The 14,597-nt window shown below is 39.5% G+C and overlaps 1 protein-coding gene across 13 annotated transcripts in view; it reads left to right on the top strand.

Moving 5' to 3' along the window:
- Window positions 1–14,597, top strand: part of FHIT (fragile histidine triad diadenosine triphosphatase) — a 511,778-nt gene that overhangs the window by 430,895 nt on the left and 66,286 nt on the right. For 10 of the 13 annotated variants that reach the window (XM_090148329.1, XM_090148335.1, XM_090148333.1 and 7 more), the window contains one exon: window positions 1,472–1,540. The exons of 2 other annotated variants lie outside the window; for them this stretch is intronic. In XM_090148329.1, the coding sequence (XP_090004455.1) occupies window positions 1,472–1,540 (69 nt within the window). Of the gene's footprint in view, window positions 1–1,471; window positions 1,541–11,115; window positions 12,338–14,597 lie in introns of those variants that run through there. One more of the 13 variants, XM_090148331.1, reaches the window with a different exon arrangement.

Genomic DNA, 14,597 nt, shown 5'->3' with positions numbered 1-14,597 from the left:
CTGGTGAAATTTCACATTGTTGGTACAAACCAGTCTTAGTTCTGTTTTTCTTGGAAGTCTCTCTTTGTCCTAAAGCCAAATTTGAAGCCTAGGGCTTCGAAGACCATCTTTAAACTTACCTTGTGATTTTGAGTCATTTGTCATGAGAGCAGTGATGTTCAGATGATACATTGCACTAATACATCACAAGAACACTATCGCTCTCATGATATATTAGTATAATACACTATCAGAACACTATCATTGATGTATTACTCAAAAACACTGTTTTTTAACCCTCAAGAAGCATCCTCATCTCTAGGCTGAATATGCTGAAAGCTGTGGATAATGCTAGGTTTAAGGAGTAGAATATTTGGTTTCTTTAGGGTAAGCTAAGAAAAACAAGTGGTATTCAGACTATTTCATTAAGTGAAACATCCTTGTGATTTCATTTTATTCACTGAACAAATGTTCTTGTAGATGAGGGTAGCATGATGTAGGTGTGTTTGGATTTTATTAGAAATAGACTAAGTTTTTTTGGTTGAGGGTTTTTTTTCTCTTTATTAGAGACTTGAGCTGTATTTTGAGAATGTCTTAGCAGGATTCATGAATTTCAGTTGATTTCAACTCACCAAGTTGAATCAGATGCAAGCTATCTAAATTCAGTTTATTGTGTATACAGAGAATAGAAGAGGGGAAAGGATAAAAGAATATTTACAGTTTTGTAGCTGAAGTTACTGCAGAACAGCAGATCAGCATTTCTTCGGTTTCTCAAGGATTCTTTTAAAAATCATAGTAGATTTTGAGTCACAAAAATCTTGAATTGTGTAATTCCTGTCTGGCATGAAGAGGCCTGTAATCTCTTTCGAAAAAAAAAAAAAGATGGTAGTAGTAATGAACATCAAAGTAACGTAATATGTTTGCTGACTTGTCCTTATTTTTGTTCCTCTTCTCCATATCTCATCAGCATTTGTGAGAAAATATGTTGTCCCTTACATAACCCCCATGCTGGAAAGCCCAAAACTACCTGTGCAACTTATCTCCCGTAGCTCTGCTACACTGAGCAATGGCTTTGCCATCAGGAGAGTGATGCTTATGCTTCAGGCTCTGTAAATCTGGACCCTTAATTCTCTTGCCCTGCAGGTTTGGGGCCACATGATGCACCACTGGATATGTTATGTGTGCGCTACAGTCTCAAAATATTGAGCTCTTTCTGACCTTGCAAAAGATGTTGTAATGGAAGTGCTGTCCAGCCCAGAATGCGGCTGATATACCTGCATGGTCTCTGTTAATGTACTAGTGGTTCCTTCATCCACTAGCCTGAACATCTTTTATAATCTCTGAAGGGTTGAGGTACTTTCATGGAACATGTGGACTTGGAATTCTGTGGACTTCTGTTCAGTTACTTGTACCAAGTGGAGGATGATGCTGATAATCTGGAAAAGAAAGTCATGATCTTGGCAATAACCATTATTTGGTTTCAAATTTCTAGCATGTTCATGTCCATGTCCTTCCAAGGAGGTCAGGAGACTTCAGCAGGAATGATGATATCTACAAGGAGGTAAGGACTGTTCTCTATTACTTGTTCAGAGTGGTTTTCACAGTTAGAAGCTCACATCAGAGATACAAGCCTTGCTTTTAATGGAATTATTTAACGGGCTCCCTGCATCTTTATTGGTTGCAGAAAGCTTGTGCTGAGCACCAAGCCCAGTACTGAAATTTCACAGCTTGCCTTCTGGCCTGCTTTCTGCACAATACTGCCCAGGCTCTGAGCACATCATATTGCAGCCCCAAAAATAAAATTTGGAGAGCAACTTTGCTTATAGATGTAATATCTGCATATGTGCAGATTGTATGACAGAGCTGGGGACATAAGTTGTAACTGAATTACTGGCTTTTGTTTAAATGCACAATTGTTTTGGTATTAATAAAAAAAATTCTTCCAAGCTTGACAGCTGTCACAATGAGTTAATAAAAAATTCGCTATTGTTAGATTTATGTGTGGTTCTCAGTGAGTTTGGTAGGACCCTCCATCTCAAATGTGACATCTCCTTTTCTTTTTAAAAGTAATTAATGCAAACACGTTCAATGCTCCTGCAGTACCATATGCTTGAAGAAGAATTCGTGACATTTTATGCTTCTGTATTGTTTTCTTTGTGATATATCCATGATGAGAACTCACCGCTCTCAAAAAATACATGTATTTTGAAGTCATTATAAGACTTCAGGGGATGTTGAGGTTGGATATTAGGAAAAGTTCTTCTCAGAAAGAGTGATGAGGTGCTGGCACAGGCTGCCCAAGGAGGTGGTGCAGTCGCTGTCCCTGGAGGTGTTCAAGTAAAGTGGAGATGTGGCACAGAGGGACATGGGCAGTGGGCACGGTGGGGTGGGATAATGGTTGGACCTGGTGATCTCAGTGGTCTTTTCTGACCTTAATGATTCTGTGATTCTCTGACTTAATTCAAAGGTGGTGAAAACATGTTTGCTTTTGACATGAAAGACAGATTGAGAACCCTTCTAACATAACCTTATAATGAGACTGCTGAGCAAGGAGATCAAATGTCAATACGTGATGGCCATTCTATGTAACGCTGTACTTAAAAGCAGTAAAGTGAGGCAACTTGAAAGTTAATGTTTTTTCTTTTTAAATGTGTTAAGTGGTTTTCAATTCTGCACCAACCCACAAATTCTGTTTCCATTTTTTTGTCATTTTTACAATGCCATCTTATTATTTTTAACATGCTTATTTCTCTCTTGTTATATGTAAATACAAAAAGCAAAACTGTTAATGAAATAGGCTATACGTTTAGTGTTGTTAAATGCAAAAAGCATGACAAATTGGTGGAAATTATTTTTATCTTGTCATTTTCAGCTATAGAAACTGTAGGTGTTGCTTGTAGCAGACATAGGAAGCAAAAATATTTAGACACAGATGTGATAATATATCTTTCAGTGGAACAAAGTATAGCCTCAGAGTCTAAACAGCTACTCTTGAATACCAAGGAGTGAACATATGCTTTTGTAAAGACTGCATCTGACCACAGATTTCACTGTACAATTAGGTTGTCAGGAAAAAAACATACAGCACTTGATGCTATAGAAGTTTGATGCCAAGTTCTATCACTCACTGGACTGGGAGGGTAGAAGGCCTTAAGCAGTATGCTGTCATAGGGGTAGTGAATAAATCTGTGTTAAAATTTACAAAATGGACAGATTATTGAAAATATAGCTGATTGGAGAAATTATTTGGAGAGAATTGCAGTAAGGCAAAAGTTTTTTTTTATATGCTTCATTTCTGTGTTGTACCAAGATACATCTCTTAGTCAAGACTTCTTAAAATGTTGAGGAAGTTCTTGTAGGTCACGGTGGAGCAACAGACTGAAAATCTATAAGCTGTGGAGTACCATTAGGTGAGATGTAGGTGTGGGAAAGACCTTCAAATCTATCATCCATGAAATTTGTGCGTAGGACAATCTGTTCATTTACCTGTTCATAAATGAAGCTTTCTTTCTATATATTTTAGTGATAGACAGAGTTGTGGTTTAGGCAACAGACATCTTTCCTTTTCTTTGTATTATGTGGCACTGAAACAATATTTGTAATTGTAAAGCACACCTGGCGTAAATTTTGCATGTCGTGGTGTCTGGTTTAATTACTGCAGGTAAAAATTGTACTGCAATTGTGTATAATTTTCACAGATTCTGGGTCTCAGTCCTAGTTCAACGCATCCATCTCAATCCCCTATCTATCTATAAATGCCCTTGAGCTCTCCAAACTCTGCAGTTGTCATCTGTATATGCTGAGCAGATTGTTGACAAATCCCATTGCTCAGTAGTGTTTGACAGGAAGGAGGATGCCCAGATGTTGAGACATCAGTCCTCTTAGGAGACTTCTACAGTTGAGACAGCTAGAAAACACTCACAGGCTCTTGCTTGTGCTTTATTTGTCCTGTTTGGATTGAGAGTGACCATTCTGCTGACTGAAAAGACAGAAAAAGAAACTGTGCGGTTGATCCCTGCTTAGTAAAGTGTTTACCAGGCTCTGGTATCTTCAGGCTTTTGGCTATAAAGCTCCGAGACAGCCTCATCTAGAACTGTAAAGGGCATTCTTAAAGGTAAGGTATATCTTTAGCACTTGGTTTGTAATAAGGCTACTGATGGACACAAATGCCAAATAGTTTCCAAATATATTTTTAGGTCTTCAATACTGGGACATTAATTGGAAAAGAAATGAAAGGAGTCCAAAACTTGTTCCATGGCACTTTCTCTGACACAATTCTTGGAATACATCACTTAGTCTTTTAGGTCTCGATACCTTGATGCATATGAAAGAAGTCACCAGATGATTTTGCTAATATACCAAGAGAGCTACTAACAATAAAAAAAGACCACATCAAATATTTTTAATTTATTTCCTTGTCATCTTTGCAGGGCTATGCCTTGGGAGGCGATTTCCTAGGGAGTGTTAGCTATCCACCCTCTGGGCTCACCATAATGAAAAGTTAAAGACATAGTTTTTCAGATCTTACATTTTTTTGCAATTATGTAAAGCTAATCCTGCAAGTATGCACAAGTCCAAGTTAAATTGGTCTGATAGTTCGTTTCATAGGTTCAGGTTCTTCATGTTTTCTTGTTGGATCACTTTTCTCATCTACATCTTGAGTAATCCTTATAAGTTTATTTTTTGTATAACAAAACTGACAGCTAAATATTAGGAAAACTTAATCAGGATCTCTCATTCCTCTCTTTTGTTTCATTTGAAATATTTATATTTTTTAACTTATCAATCAAGGAATTTAAAAGCCTTCTCATCAAGGAGTTGCATGTTTTAAGAAAATGAGGGTGTTTTTTCCTTTTGGAAGGGCATGTCACAATAACTGATAAGCGTGTTATTAATGAATATCTTTACTGTAGGACAGCACCCTGTGTTGTAGCAGTCAGCACAAGTGCTGCAGAGCTGCTGGGGGTCACCGTGTCCAAAGCATTCAAGAACATTACCCTGAAGTGTTTCAGCACTTTAATACACTCAGCCATCTGTGGGCAGTTCCTATTCAGTGCATGTTTGAAAAGTCCATAGCACAGCCTGTCCCCAGTCTCCATGGAGTGGTTAGCCATTACAGCAATATAAATAACATTCATCATCCTTTAGGTTGGCAGGTAATAGCCATACTGGGCAGAGAGTATGGGGCTTTCTCAGAGAGGAAGAGTGAATCAAGTCTGCAATACTGCTGTTATGAGTACTGACCTCAATAAGTTAATTCTGAGGCTGACAGAGTTGGATGGGTGAGAGCAGCCCAGCCTGTCAGCAGGAAGCTGAGGGCCCTGCTATGTAGTGCTGCATTTTGTGGTGTCAGGCCACGTTCCTTCCCAAAGCCCGTGTTTCTCTTGGTGGTTGCAGCCTGCTGTAATGGATGCTACAACAGCAATACACATCCAGGGCTATGCTTTCAAGGCAAAGAGTACTGTTTTCTCACCAGCTTTGTTTCATGCTTACCTGTTTTTCTTGCCCATCTTTAGTTCCCAACCTAGGCTCTAAGCGCTCCAAAAGGGTAGAGTTTGATTAAGAAAGGCTGACCCAAATCCTCGTGTCCCCATCCCCTGCTGCCTGCCAGACAGATGTGCTTCATGGGCTTCTTGTAATGAATAGTGAAACTTCCTAATGTGAATTCTTTGGTAACTTGGAAGTTTTGTTAAATGCAAAAGCCTGCAAAAGAATTCAGTTCATGCTGTCCTTCCCCTCTAGCATTCAGGCACACAGTAAGAGAATCACTTAGGGAAAGATATTTTGACTTAGTGATCTCATTCAGCACATTATGTTAAATCATTTCAACAAGAATACCTATTAGTAATCATTTCCAGTTCCAGAGAGGATGAAGGAGGCATTTTGGCACATCACTCAAGAACCTGCTGGGTTGCTTTTTCAGCCTGGCAAAACTGGGGAGCTTTGTTGAATTGAGAAGTTTAGTCGAACAAGCCTGAAGTTTAATTCTTCATGAATGGCTTTGACTGTGACATGCCTTCACCCTGACCTGTAGACAGCATCTCACGTGCTGTTGGTCACAGAGCCTAGTGAAGGGCTTGAAATGTGCAGAGCTGCACTAAACTGTTAGGACTACTTCACAATTAAAGATAAGGTATAGAATGAAAAGATAAATAAGCCCTAATCCCGACCCTGCTAGACAAAATGGAAAGATGCCCAACAGCTTCTGTGAGCATTGGATTGAACTGTTCATGAAAATTAATAGCATGCAGAGCTAATAGGCTGTTCCTTGGCCTCAGAATTACATTGCACCTTCTGGGAACATATTGTAGCCTGCTGGTAGATCAGTCTGCTGCATCTGAACTCCCTTGGGGCCAGACTGTGCTTTCTTTGAGCCCTGCATGGGTAAGCTCATGGAAAAGGAGGGAAGCAGCACAGAATCTAAATTGGATTTAAAAAAAAAAAAAAAGCCTCTCTTTTCCCCAGGTACAAGTCTACTTCCCTATCTTCTTCTGATGCAGCAGCAAATAAATTCTTTCTCATTCTCAGGCTGTGGATTTTATCCTGGTCTTGCCAGTGTTGCTCTTTCTGACTGACAGAGCATCAGAGGAGCTTCTGGTAGCCAAGAAGCATAAGCCTTTCCCAGTTGTTTCATGTCTCTTGTGATATTGCAGCGACTCCAGCTGGGCAAGTCAGATTAACTGTGCATGAACGTTTCCAACTGGGAGTACTGTGGTAGAAGTTACAGCTGTGCAAATAATTATGTTTTGAATTTGATACCTGAATTGACAAAAAGTCATTTTGAGTTGACCTTAAAGGAATTATTTTTCCAACAAATGAATTTCCTTTTTGAGTCAAACGAGACGATTTGTTTTGTGGGCCATGATATTTTATGTGATTATAATTTGGAATCCCCTGGAGACTGCTGGTTACTCCCTGCATGCACCCAACCTACATTAAACAAAAAATGATAAATTCATCAGCAGGGTTTAGCAAGAATACTGGAAGACATCATATCATGCATGTTTCCCTAGATGGAAATCCTTCTGTTTGTGATATTTTCTACTCTTTTCAACCTTGGTAAAGCATTTCTTATTTTGATAGTTGAAATCTCTGAGACCTTCCTATATGCCACATGTGCTGCAGCACATATCTTGAGGTGGCAGGAAAGCATAGTCAAATCTGAGGGAGAACCATTTTATTCTCTGATATCTTCCCTCAGATCTAAAGAACTGGAATCAGTCCAGCTAGAGGAACAAACTAGGAGTGGATAGAAGGTTCCCAGTTAGCAGCCATTCCTCATGATTATACACATGCCCTTTACACCTAGACTTTATCTGGAAGGTAACATAGATTTTCTGTATCATTGTGTAGTCTTATTGTCCTCCAGCCCAACTTTCTCTCTCCATTCCATTACTTCTCTTGCTGGTTCCTACCATTTCTTGCCTTAGGGTCTCCTCATAGGTAGAAAATACCAGCATCCAGAAGTCACTTACATTTAGTTTATAATGTAACAGACAAATTATTGTATGTGTTACAGAGGAGTTCCTGGCACCTGCTATGGCATATTTACTGTGTTTAGCTTGTGGAGTATTTGATCTTTTGTGTCCTTGATAGTACTTCCTTGGCCAGCTACTTAGTGACATAGAGCCTTCAACCAAAGATAAGCTGCTGATAAGGGGTTTAAAGTGAACATGGTCTCTCAGCCCATTTGCTCTGTCAGTGCTTGGACTTGCTTAGCTGCTCAGATGCTTCTCTTCAACTCCCAGTCCCTGAGGTAAAACTGTCTCCAGACATCTGGTTATCATTTGATGCACAAGCTGAGTTCTTGCTGGTGGGGAGAACATGCCCCGTTAGTATCCTACATACTCAGCTTTTTGGAATTGATGTGATGCAGAGTAAACAAAACTATCAGGGATGGCAGTTTCCAAAAAGGGATTTTTCTTCTCTGAACTGAAATGATGCCATAAACTTAGAAATGAAATGCTCCCTTGCATTCTGCATAAGGGTCAGGGTATGGGAGCAGCTATTTGGTAACCTCTAGACCAAATTGCACAGAAATCTGGTGCATCAGATTACTTCTGCAACTTGTTCTGCTAAGAGCGAAAAATTGGAGAGTGCCTTCTTCCTCTGTAGGACTGTATTCAATGGCTAAACAGGATCCAATGTTTGACCCACATGCACGTACTTAAAGGTACCGTGGTGTTAAACTGTGATCTCAAGAAAAGATCACTTTGTTTGCTCTCTTCCAAATGCAGATCACTGCCCTGAGGGATCAGATTTATCTAAAGCAGGTTCAAGGATCGTGTAGCTAGAAGTGACACCATCTGAGCTGGTTGCTGCTGACAGTTTCATTGACCTGCCCAGCACTAAATCAACAGCTCCAGTGGTTCAGATCTGATGCTATCCCTCACTTTCTAAATATGACTTTTCTAAATGAAGGTGGAGGTATATTAATGGACCCAAGCATTCTTCCTTGGTTAGAAAATAAATAAAAGTCTGATGGGATGAGTTTACCAATATCTGCAAGGTCAAGTTAATTTATCTTTTGAGTCAAAAGAGTGAAAAAATATATAGATATGAGAAATAAGTTTTCCAGATATGTGCTCACATTCTGCTTTTGTTTGTTCTGTGGGGAAAAAAAAGTGTGCTTTCTTTTTCCTTTATGTATTTGCCCACTGTTTTCCATTACCTTTTTTTTTTTCTTTTGCAAGAATAAAGATACAGAAGGAAGCTGAACTTAAAGGGAGTTAGAAAAATACTACCAGTAGTCCTGAAATATCAAATGGAGAACAGAATGTTCGTGGTTTCCAAAACCAAAATGGCACCCTGGCAGTTTGAGTTGCAATAAAGTTCCCCAGACATTTATTTAGGTACTTTTAAATAAATACACATTTATGGAAATAAAAGTGAAAATTATAAAGATTGAAGAAAAGTACTTTTTACAGTGGTGGTGAAGTGACAAGAATACCTGTAAAAAAAAAAAAAAGTATTGTAAAAGTCCTGGGGTACACTGACTTTGTGGAAGACCACCTACACACGTTTGCTCAGCTTTGCAGTAAATCAGTGTCTCATCTCTGTGTGTGATTGGCTTCCTGCACGCTGGGTAGCAAAGTTTCCTCTCAGATAACAGAGCTATCTAGATTTTATTCACAAATCTAGTGTTTGTGGGAACTTCTAGGCCTTCTGCACAGAAATGCATGGGATGTGGCTAAATCAAGATGTGATTATGTCATGCCTTTGCTTGGTATTTCTGGTACAGTAATAATCAGTGAAGCAGTTAACAACATTGAAATATAAACTGCCATCCCTGAGGCTCCAAAGCAACACCTTTCTGTTACCAGCACACTGTGGTTTCACAGTTAACACCTCACCTCTTTCTGTAGGAGGCAACACTTTACATTACAGCTTGTGTTCTGGCGAAAAAATGCTACGGAGTTTATTGTAGGCAAATCTCAGTTTCATAAATTTAAAACACTACTAAAAAAAATTCACTGCCAAATATAACTCAGGCCATGTTCTATACCTTCATCACCATATGTTAAGAAGGACTTAAGATACATAAGAAGACCAAGGTACAAAATTACTTGGCGTAAAATTTTGTAGGCAAATGGCTTGCTTTTCTAGAGACATTTGCTCAAATTAATTTCTACTCTTTTTAAGCCCTGATGATGCAAGTACATTGGGCAGTCGCTGGGACGAGTGCTTGTGTCTCCCCTGGGCAGACCCAGTGATGGAGTGGGCAGTTAGGACAGGAGGAAGAAGGCTGATGGCAGAAAGAAAAGTGGGAGTGGATGTTAGGTGTTTTTGCAATGTTTTTGCTGTGAGAGAGGTCCAAAGAGATTGCAGAGATGTCCTCATACTGAAAAAGAAAATGGTCATTTCCATTTCAGAAATAAATTTTCAGAAATCATTGCAGTACAGTGAAAATTTAGTTTGACAGCGTCAGGATAATTATATACTACTTAGTTTTGTTTAAATACTGTAAGCACTATTGTTTCATTTCCATGTTAAGGATTGACTTGAGTGCTAGGTTGCAGTGGTTTTCCTTAATTGTTCTAATCCTTGGCTTTAAGAAAATGAATTATTTAAATTTACACTTGTAAAGTACGCAGCTAATGAACAAAAGGCTTTAGCAGTTCTTTGCAGACCAAAACTCTCTGTAGTTTTTTTTTTTTTTAAAAAAAAAGAAAGTGAAAGGGGAAAAAAAAAACAGGGGGACAAAAAAAAAGAAAAGAAAAAAAACAGCTAATCACCAAACCGTTCTGTTAATGCTTATTTTAATCATCCTGCATGCCCTTCCTGGCAGACAGAGCCATTAGGCTGCAGAAGCAGGAGGCGAGCTATCACCATCAAATGGCACTGATGCTGAGAACTGGGCCCAGGAGTACAATTTGACTTGTCAGTTTGTATAGACATAAAGCTTCATTGTTGTGCACAGGCACAACTGGCTTTTTAAAAGTCTATTTCCCTCCTGATGATATGAGAATCTGCTCCCCTCTCTCCTACTGCTCTCTAGCCCTCAAATTTATTAAGCTATGCTTATAACTCTGCACTCAGGTTAGGTGGCACTGCAGAGGCAGGTGGTCTTCTGCAGAGCCCCAGGCAGAGCAGGGGGGTCCTTCCCCCACCAGTGACCACAGTTCCGTGCCCTGGGCCAAAAGGTACCCAGCAGAGTTGGAGTGGAGAGCTTCAACTGCCGCACAGAGGTGATGGATTGTTGTAGTGAGTTTCATAATACTGTTGTCGCCACAAAGTCTTAAGTTGTTCATTCTTTGTGGAATTGCATGTTTTTAAACATGCAGGATTTTGAAAAGAACCGTAGAATCATTAAGGTTGGAAAAGATCACTAAGATCACCCAGACCAACCATCACCACCATGCCCACCAACCATGTCCCTCAAAAGAGAGGAGGTGATGAAAGTGTTTCTGTGGGGAGCAAAAATGAAACTTCTCCAAAACGTGATTAATTACTGGATGTGTGTGATTTGTTCTTTAAAGAAGATTTGTTGCTATTTGCCTTGCATAGAAAATTTACCCTTCTGACTGCTACCCTGTGTGCTAAGAGCTACTTCTGGGTGGAAAGGTCTGGTGGTGCTGCAGGGAGCTAGTGAAATTGTTTCCAGGATTATAGTGTAGCATTGTTCTCAAATTTCAGCTTTTGCAGTCTGCAGAATGGAGAAGGTATTTACTGTTGTCCACACTGAGCAGCTGAATTTACTGCTTCAAGAAAAGCCAAGGTTCAAAATCCCATTTGACTGAGTTGCAACCTAATTACAGCCATCTGAGCACGGGTGTTCCAACAATAAGGGAGAGCAAGGAAGGAAAGTCAGCCTTTGTCTCACATTGCCTGGGTAGTTGCAGCATTGTGCAACTGGGCTAAGACCCTCTTCCTGAATTTAATTGCAAAAATTGCTCATGTATTTGAGCTAAACACATAAGCAGATCCAGCTAAACATTTGTACCCCCTTTTTTTGTGAATGTAAACTACTTTTGTGTACTGACAACTTGCTTGGGAGTGTGATTTCCGTGGTAGCGGGGAGGTATTGCAATAAATCATTCTTAATTGAAGGTCTATTTTTAGATTTTTTTTTTCTTGAAAGATCACTTTCTTTTTTCTGAGGAGAAATCTCCCCTCGCTCATTACAGTAGTGTCTTTGAAGCAGCAAATGCACACAACTGCCAGATCGTGTACAGTGTGGCAGTTACACAGGGTTTTCTCTGTGTGGTTGTGAACAGTAATGGAGATCAGCTTCCCAGAAGGGACTTTGCTTTCCTGATTTTTTTTTTCTCTCTAAAATTGTTGCACTTAATGCATTTACGAGTGGAGTCTAAGTGCTAACATACTTTCTTCCCATACCCCTGCCATTTCTGTGGCAGTCTTACTGAAGAAATAACGATACATAAAGCTGCATAAACACTTAAGGTCTGAGGTGCCTGCTTCCACTGGCACTTTCAAATTCTTTATTTGAAGATAATTTCATTTCACACTTCTACATCTGAAGTGCCTGGTTTTGGAGACCTGACAGTATTTCTTACATATGTTAATTAAATTTTCTACCAGCTCTGTGAGTGCATTAAGCAGTAGCACTTAAAGGTGCCATGCAGGGAGGTAAGGGAAGACTGTGAAGTTATGGAGTGAGAGAGGTAAAGCTATTGAGTGCAGATATGTTCGTGAATCTCTGAACAAACAAAAAGTGGGGGCTACATGGAATAAACCAGCAAATGAGGATCATGTTTCCTTATGTGAGCTGTGACCCTAAGGCACTCAATAGATATACTGGGGTGTGCTTTCAGCTTTAAGAAACATGGAGAACTTGGATGACTGTAAAGAACTTTGCGTTGCTGTTTGTAGAATAAAATTGCTGGTATTAAAAAAGTTGGACTGTGACTTGGGAGTACGTTGGCTTAATTCAATCAAAGCCTTTAAGCTGTAGCAATTGCAATTCACCAAAGGTGGACACCTAGGTATTTTTATTAGAGGTGACATGTTTACTCACGTGTGGATAGCAGTGACTTTACTGGGGCTGGGAGGTCTATCTCCACTTGTAGGACATCTTCTAGAAAATATGCAGGGAAAAAATTACCAGAATGAACAAAAGTTTTATTTCCATAAAGGTACATCCAGGAAATTCTTTGCTGTAAACTGAAAAAAAAAAAAGACATGCAAGATAGGTAGGTCCCTGCCTATCACTAACTTTCAAGGGGCATCAAATATCTAAATGCTTTAAAGACTTGGGAAAAGCCAGCTCTTTATCCTTCCATATTTGGTCACGTTGAGCAGTATTGACACTCCGTAGGCTGTTACTGGGATGTGGTTTTCTCTTCTCAATGTCTGCACAAGGGCATGAAGCAGAATTGCCCTCTGCTGCATGTGAGCAGAGGAGCTTTGGATTGATGTATCAGCTACATCGTGTTTCTGGGTCACTTTCATAAACACGTGTAGAAGTGAAACAGCAGTAGAATAAGGGCAGTTCCTAGGTCAGGTAACATGCTCTGTTGTTTAAGATACTTTACTCCCCTATTAAGTGCAATAAACAATGATGCTGAGAACTGTCTGGTGTTTTTACACTACTTTTAACAGTCTCTTCATTTCAGGCTCCTGATGTTTCTTCTCTGGTACTACCTCATGATCCTTTTCACTCATTACTGTTGCTTCTTCTCAAGAAATAGATTTGCTAGGAGTAAAGAAAGTTGCTCATTAGGGCAATGTAATTAAAGGAAAAGTAGACATCATGCCAAGTTACGCTTTCTCTACAAAGCGCCACCTTGGAGATTGCCTGAAACTCAATTACTCGTTGCTATGCTTATTAAGGAGAACAATGTGCTGAAATGATCCCTATTCCTAATAACCTTGTTTTCTACATGTGAATTGTGTTAATACTTTTTTCTCCAATGCCTTAATCATCATTTATAAAATGGGTCTCTTTCTAGAGGGAGAATGGGGAAGGTGGGCTGTGTGGTAGGTGTTCTCTGAATTACCATTCTCCATTGAGAGTTTCTTGTTTCCTGCTGGTCCATCCACAGTAATTTTTGTTTGTTGGTAGTTTCTTTTAATTACACGGAACAGCATTTATTAGCAAATTGCATCTTGTCAACCTTTTTTTTTTTTTCCTCTGATGAAATGAAAGTCTTCAACATCTGCATTGCTCCCCTCTTCTGGGGGAAGGTGTGTGCAGTACCTTCCATGTCTCAAGCTCTTCTGCTTGAGTCCACAGTTTCACTGAGAGAAAAAACTTTGGAGCAGAAAGGTAACATCAACAGCTGGTATATACTCTTCTCCTAAGCACAAGTCAGTGCTGCATCTTCTCTCCATTGTGCAGCTTTAATCTTTTCCCATTGTCCTCCTAAGAAAATATCTTCAGCTTCTATGGACAGCATGTTCCTATGGTCCCAGGAAACCTGTGTGTTTCTGCACAATACTGGCAGTTATTGCAGGGACTTGTGAATAATGACGTTCTGTGAAGGGTTTTGGAAAAGACCTAAAGGCTTCAAGAAAATGTGACTTACTCCCATTCAGCTGGTAGTATCTGTATTCCTTAGTTCTGTGCTGAAAGATAGCCCTCTGAATGCACCAGTAAAGTATTAGATATTCCAGCAGAATTGAAGGACAGACATCTAAATGATGGCAGTATGCAGGGCCAAAACTGTCACGGATATCTAGGGAAATTACATGAGGGTTAAGCCATGTGGGGCTCAAGTTCATCTGATTACCAGTAAATTCCCTTCAAATTATCTGAAAGGCCACAAGAAATAATGAAATAATTCTGCACAAACTTGCGTTTTGATCAGAATTGTGGATTGAAGTGGCTGAATGAGAGAGATGGAAGTCATTTGTTTATATAAAAAAAAAAAAGAGAGAGAGATGAGCAAGAAAATTTTGCTCTCAATGTGGAAAAGAACTGAAGAAATGCAGCGCTCTTCTCTCTTTGGAGCATATGAAAAGAAGGCTAGTCCCAATACCACCAGCATCTTATATACCATGTAAACTACCAATTGTATGTTATATGAATACGCTGCTCCTGAAAAATGCTTTGTATTTTCATCTTAGAAGGAAATACGGGACTGTATTGTTAACCATTCCTTCTCCCTCTTTCATCTCAGAATATGTCAGTCCTTTTATGTGGAGCACAAGGGAAC

Source organism: Phasianus colchicus, chromosome 11 (assembly GCF_987193195.1).
Source record: "Phasianus colchicus chromosome 11, bPhaCol1.hap1.1, whole genome shotgun sequence".
NCBI lineage: Eukaryota > Metazoa > Chordata > Aves > Galliformes > Phasianidae > Phasianus > Phasianus colchicus.
This window is presented reverse-complemented; position numbering and strand designations above follow the sequence as displayed.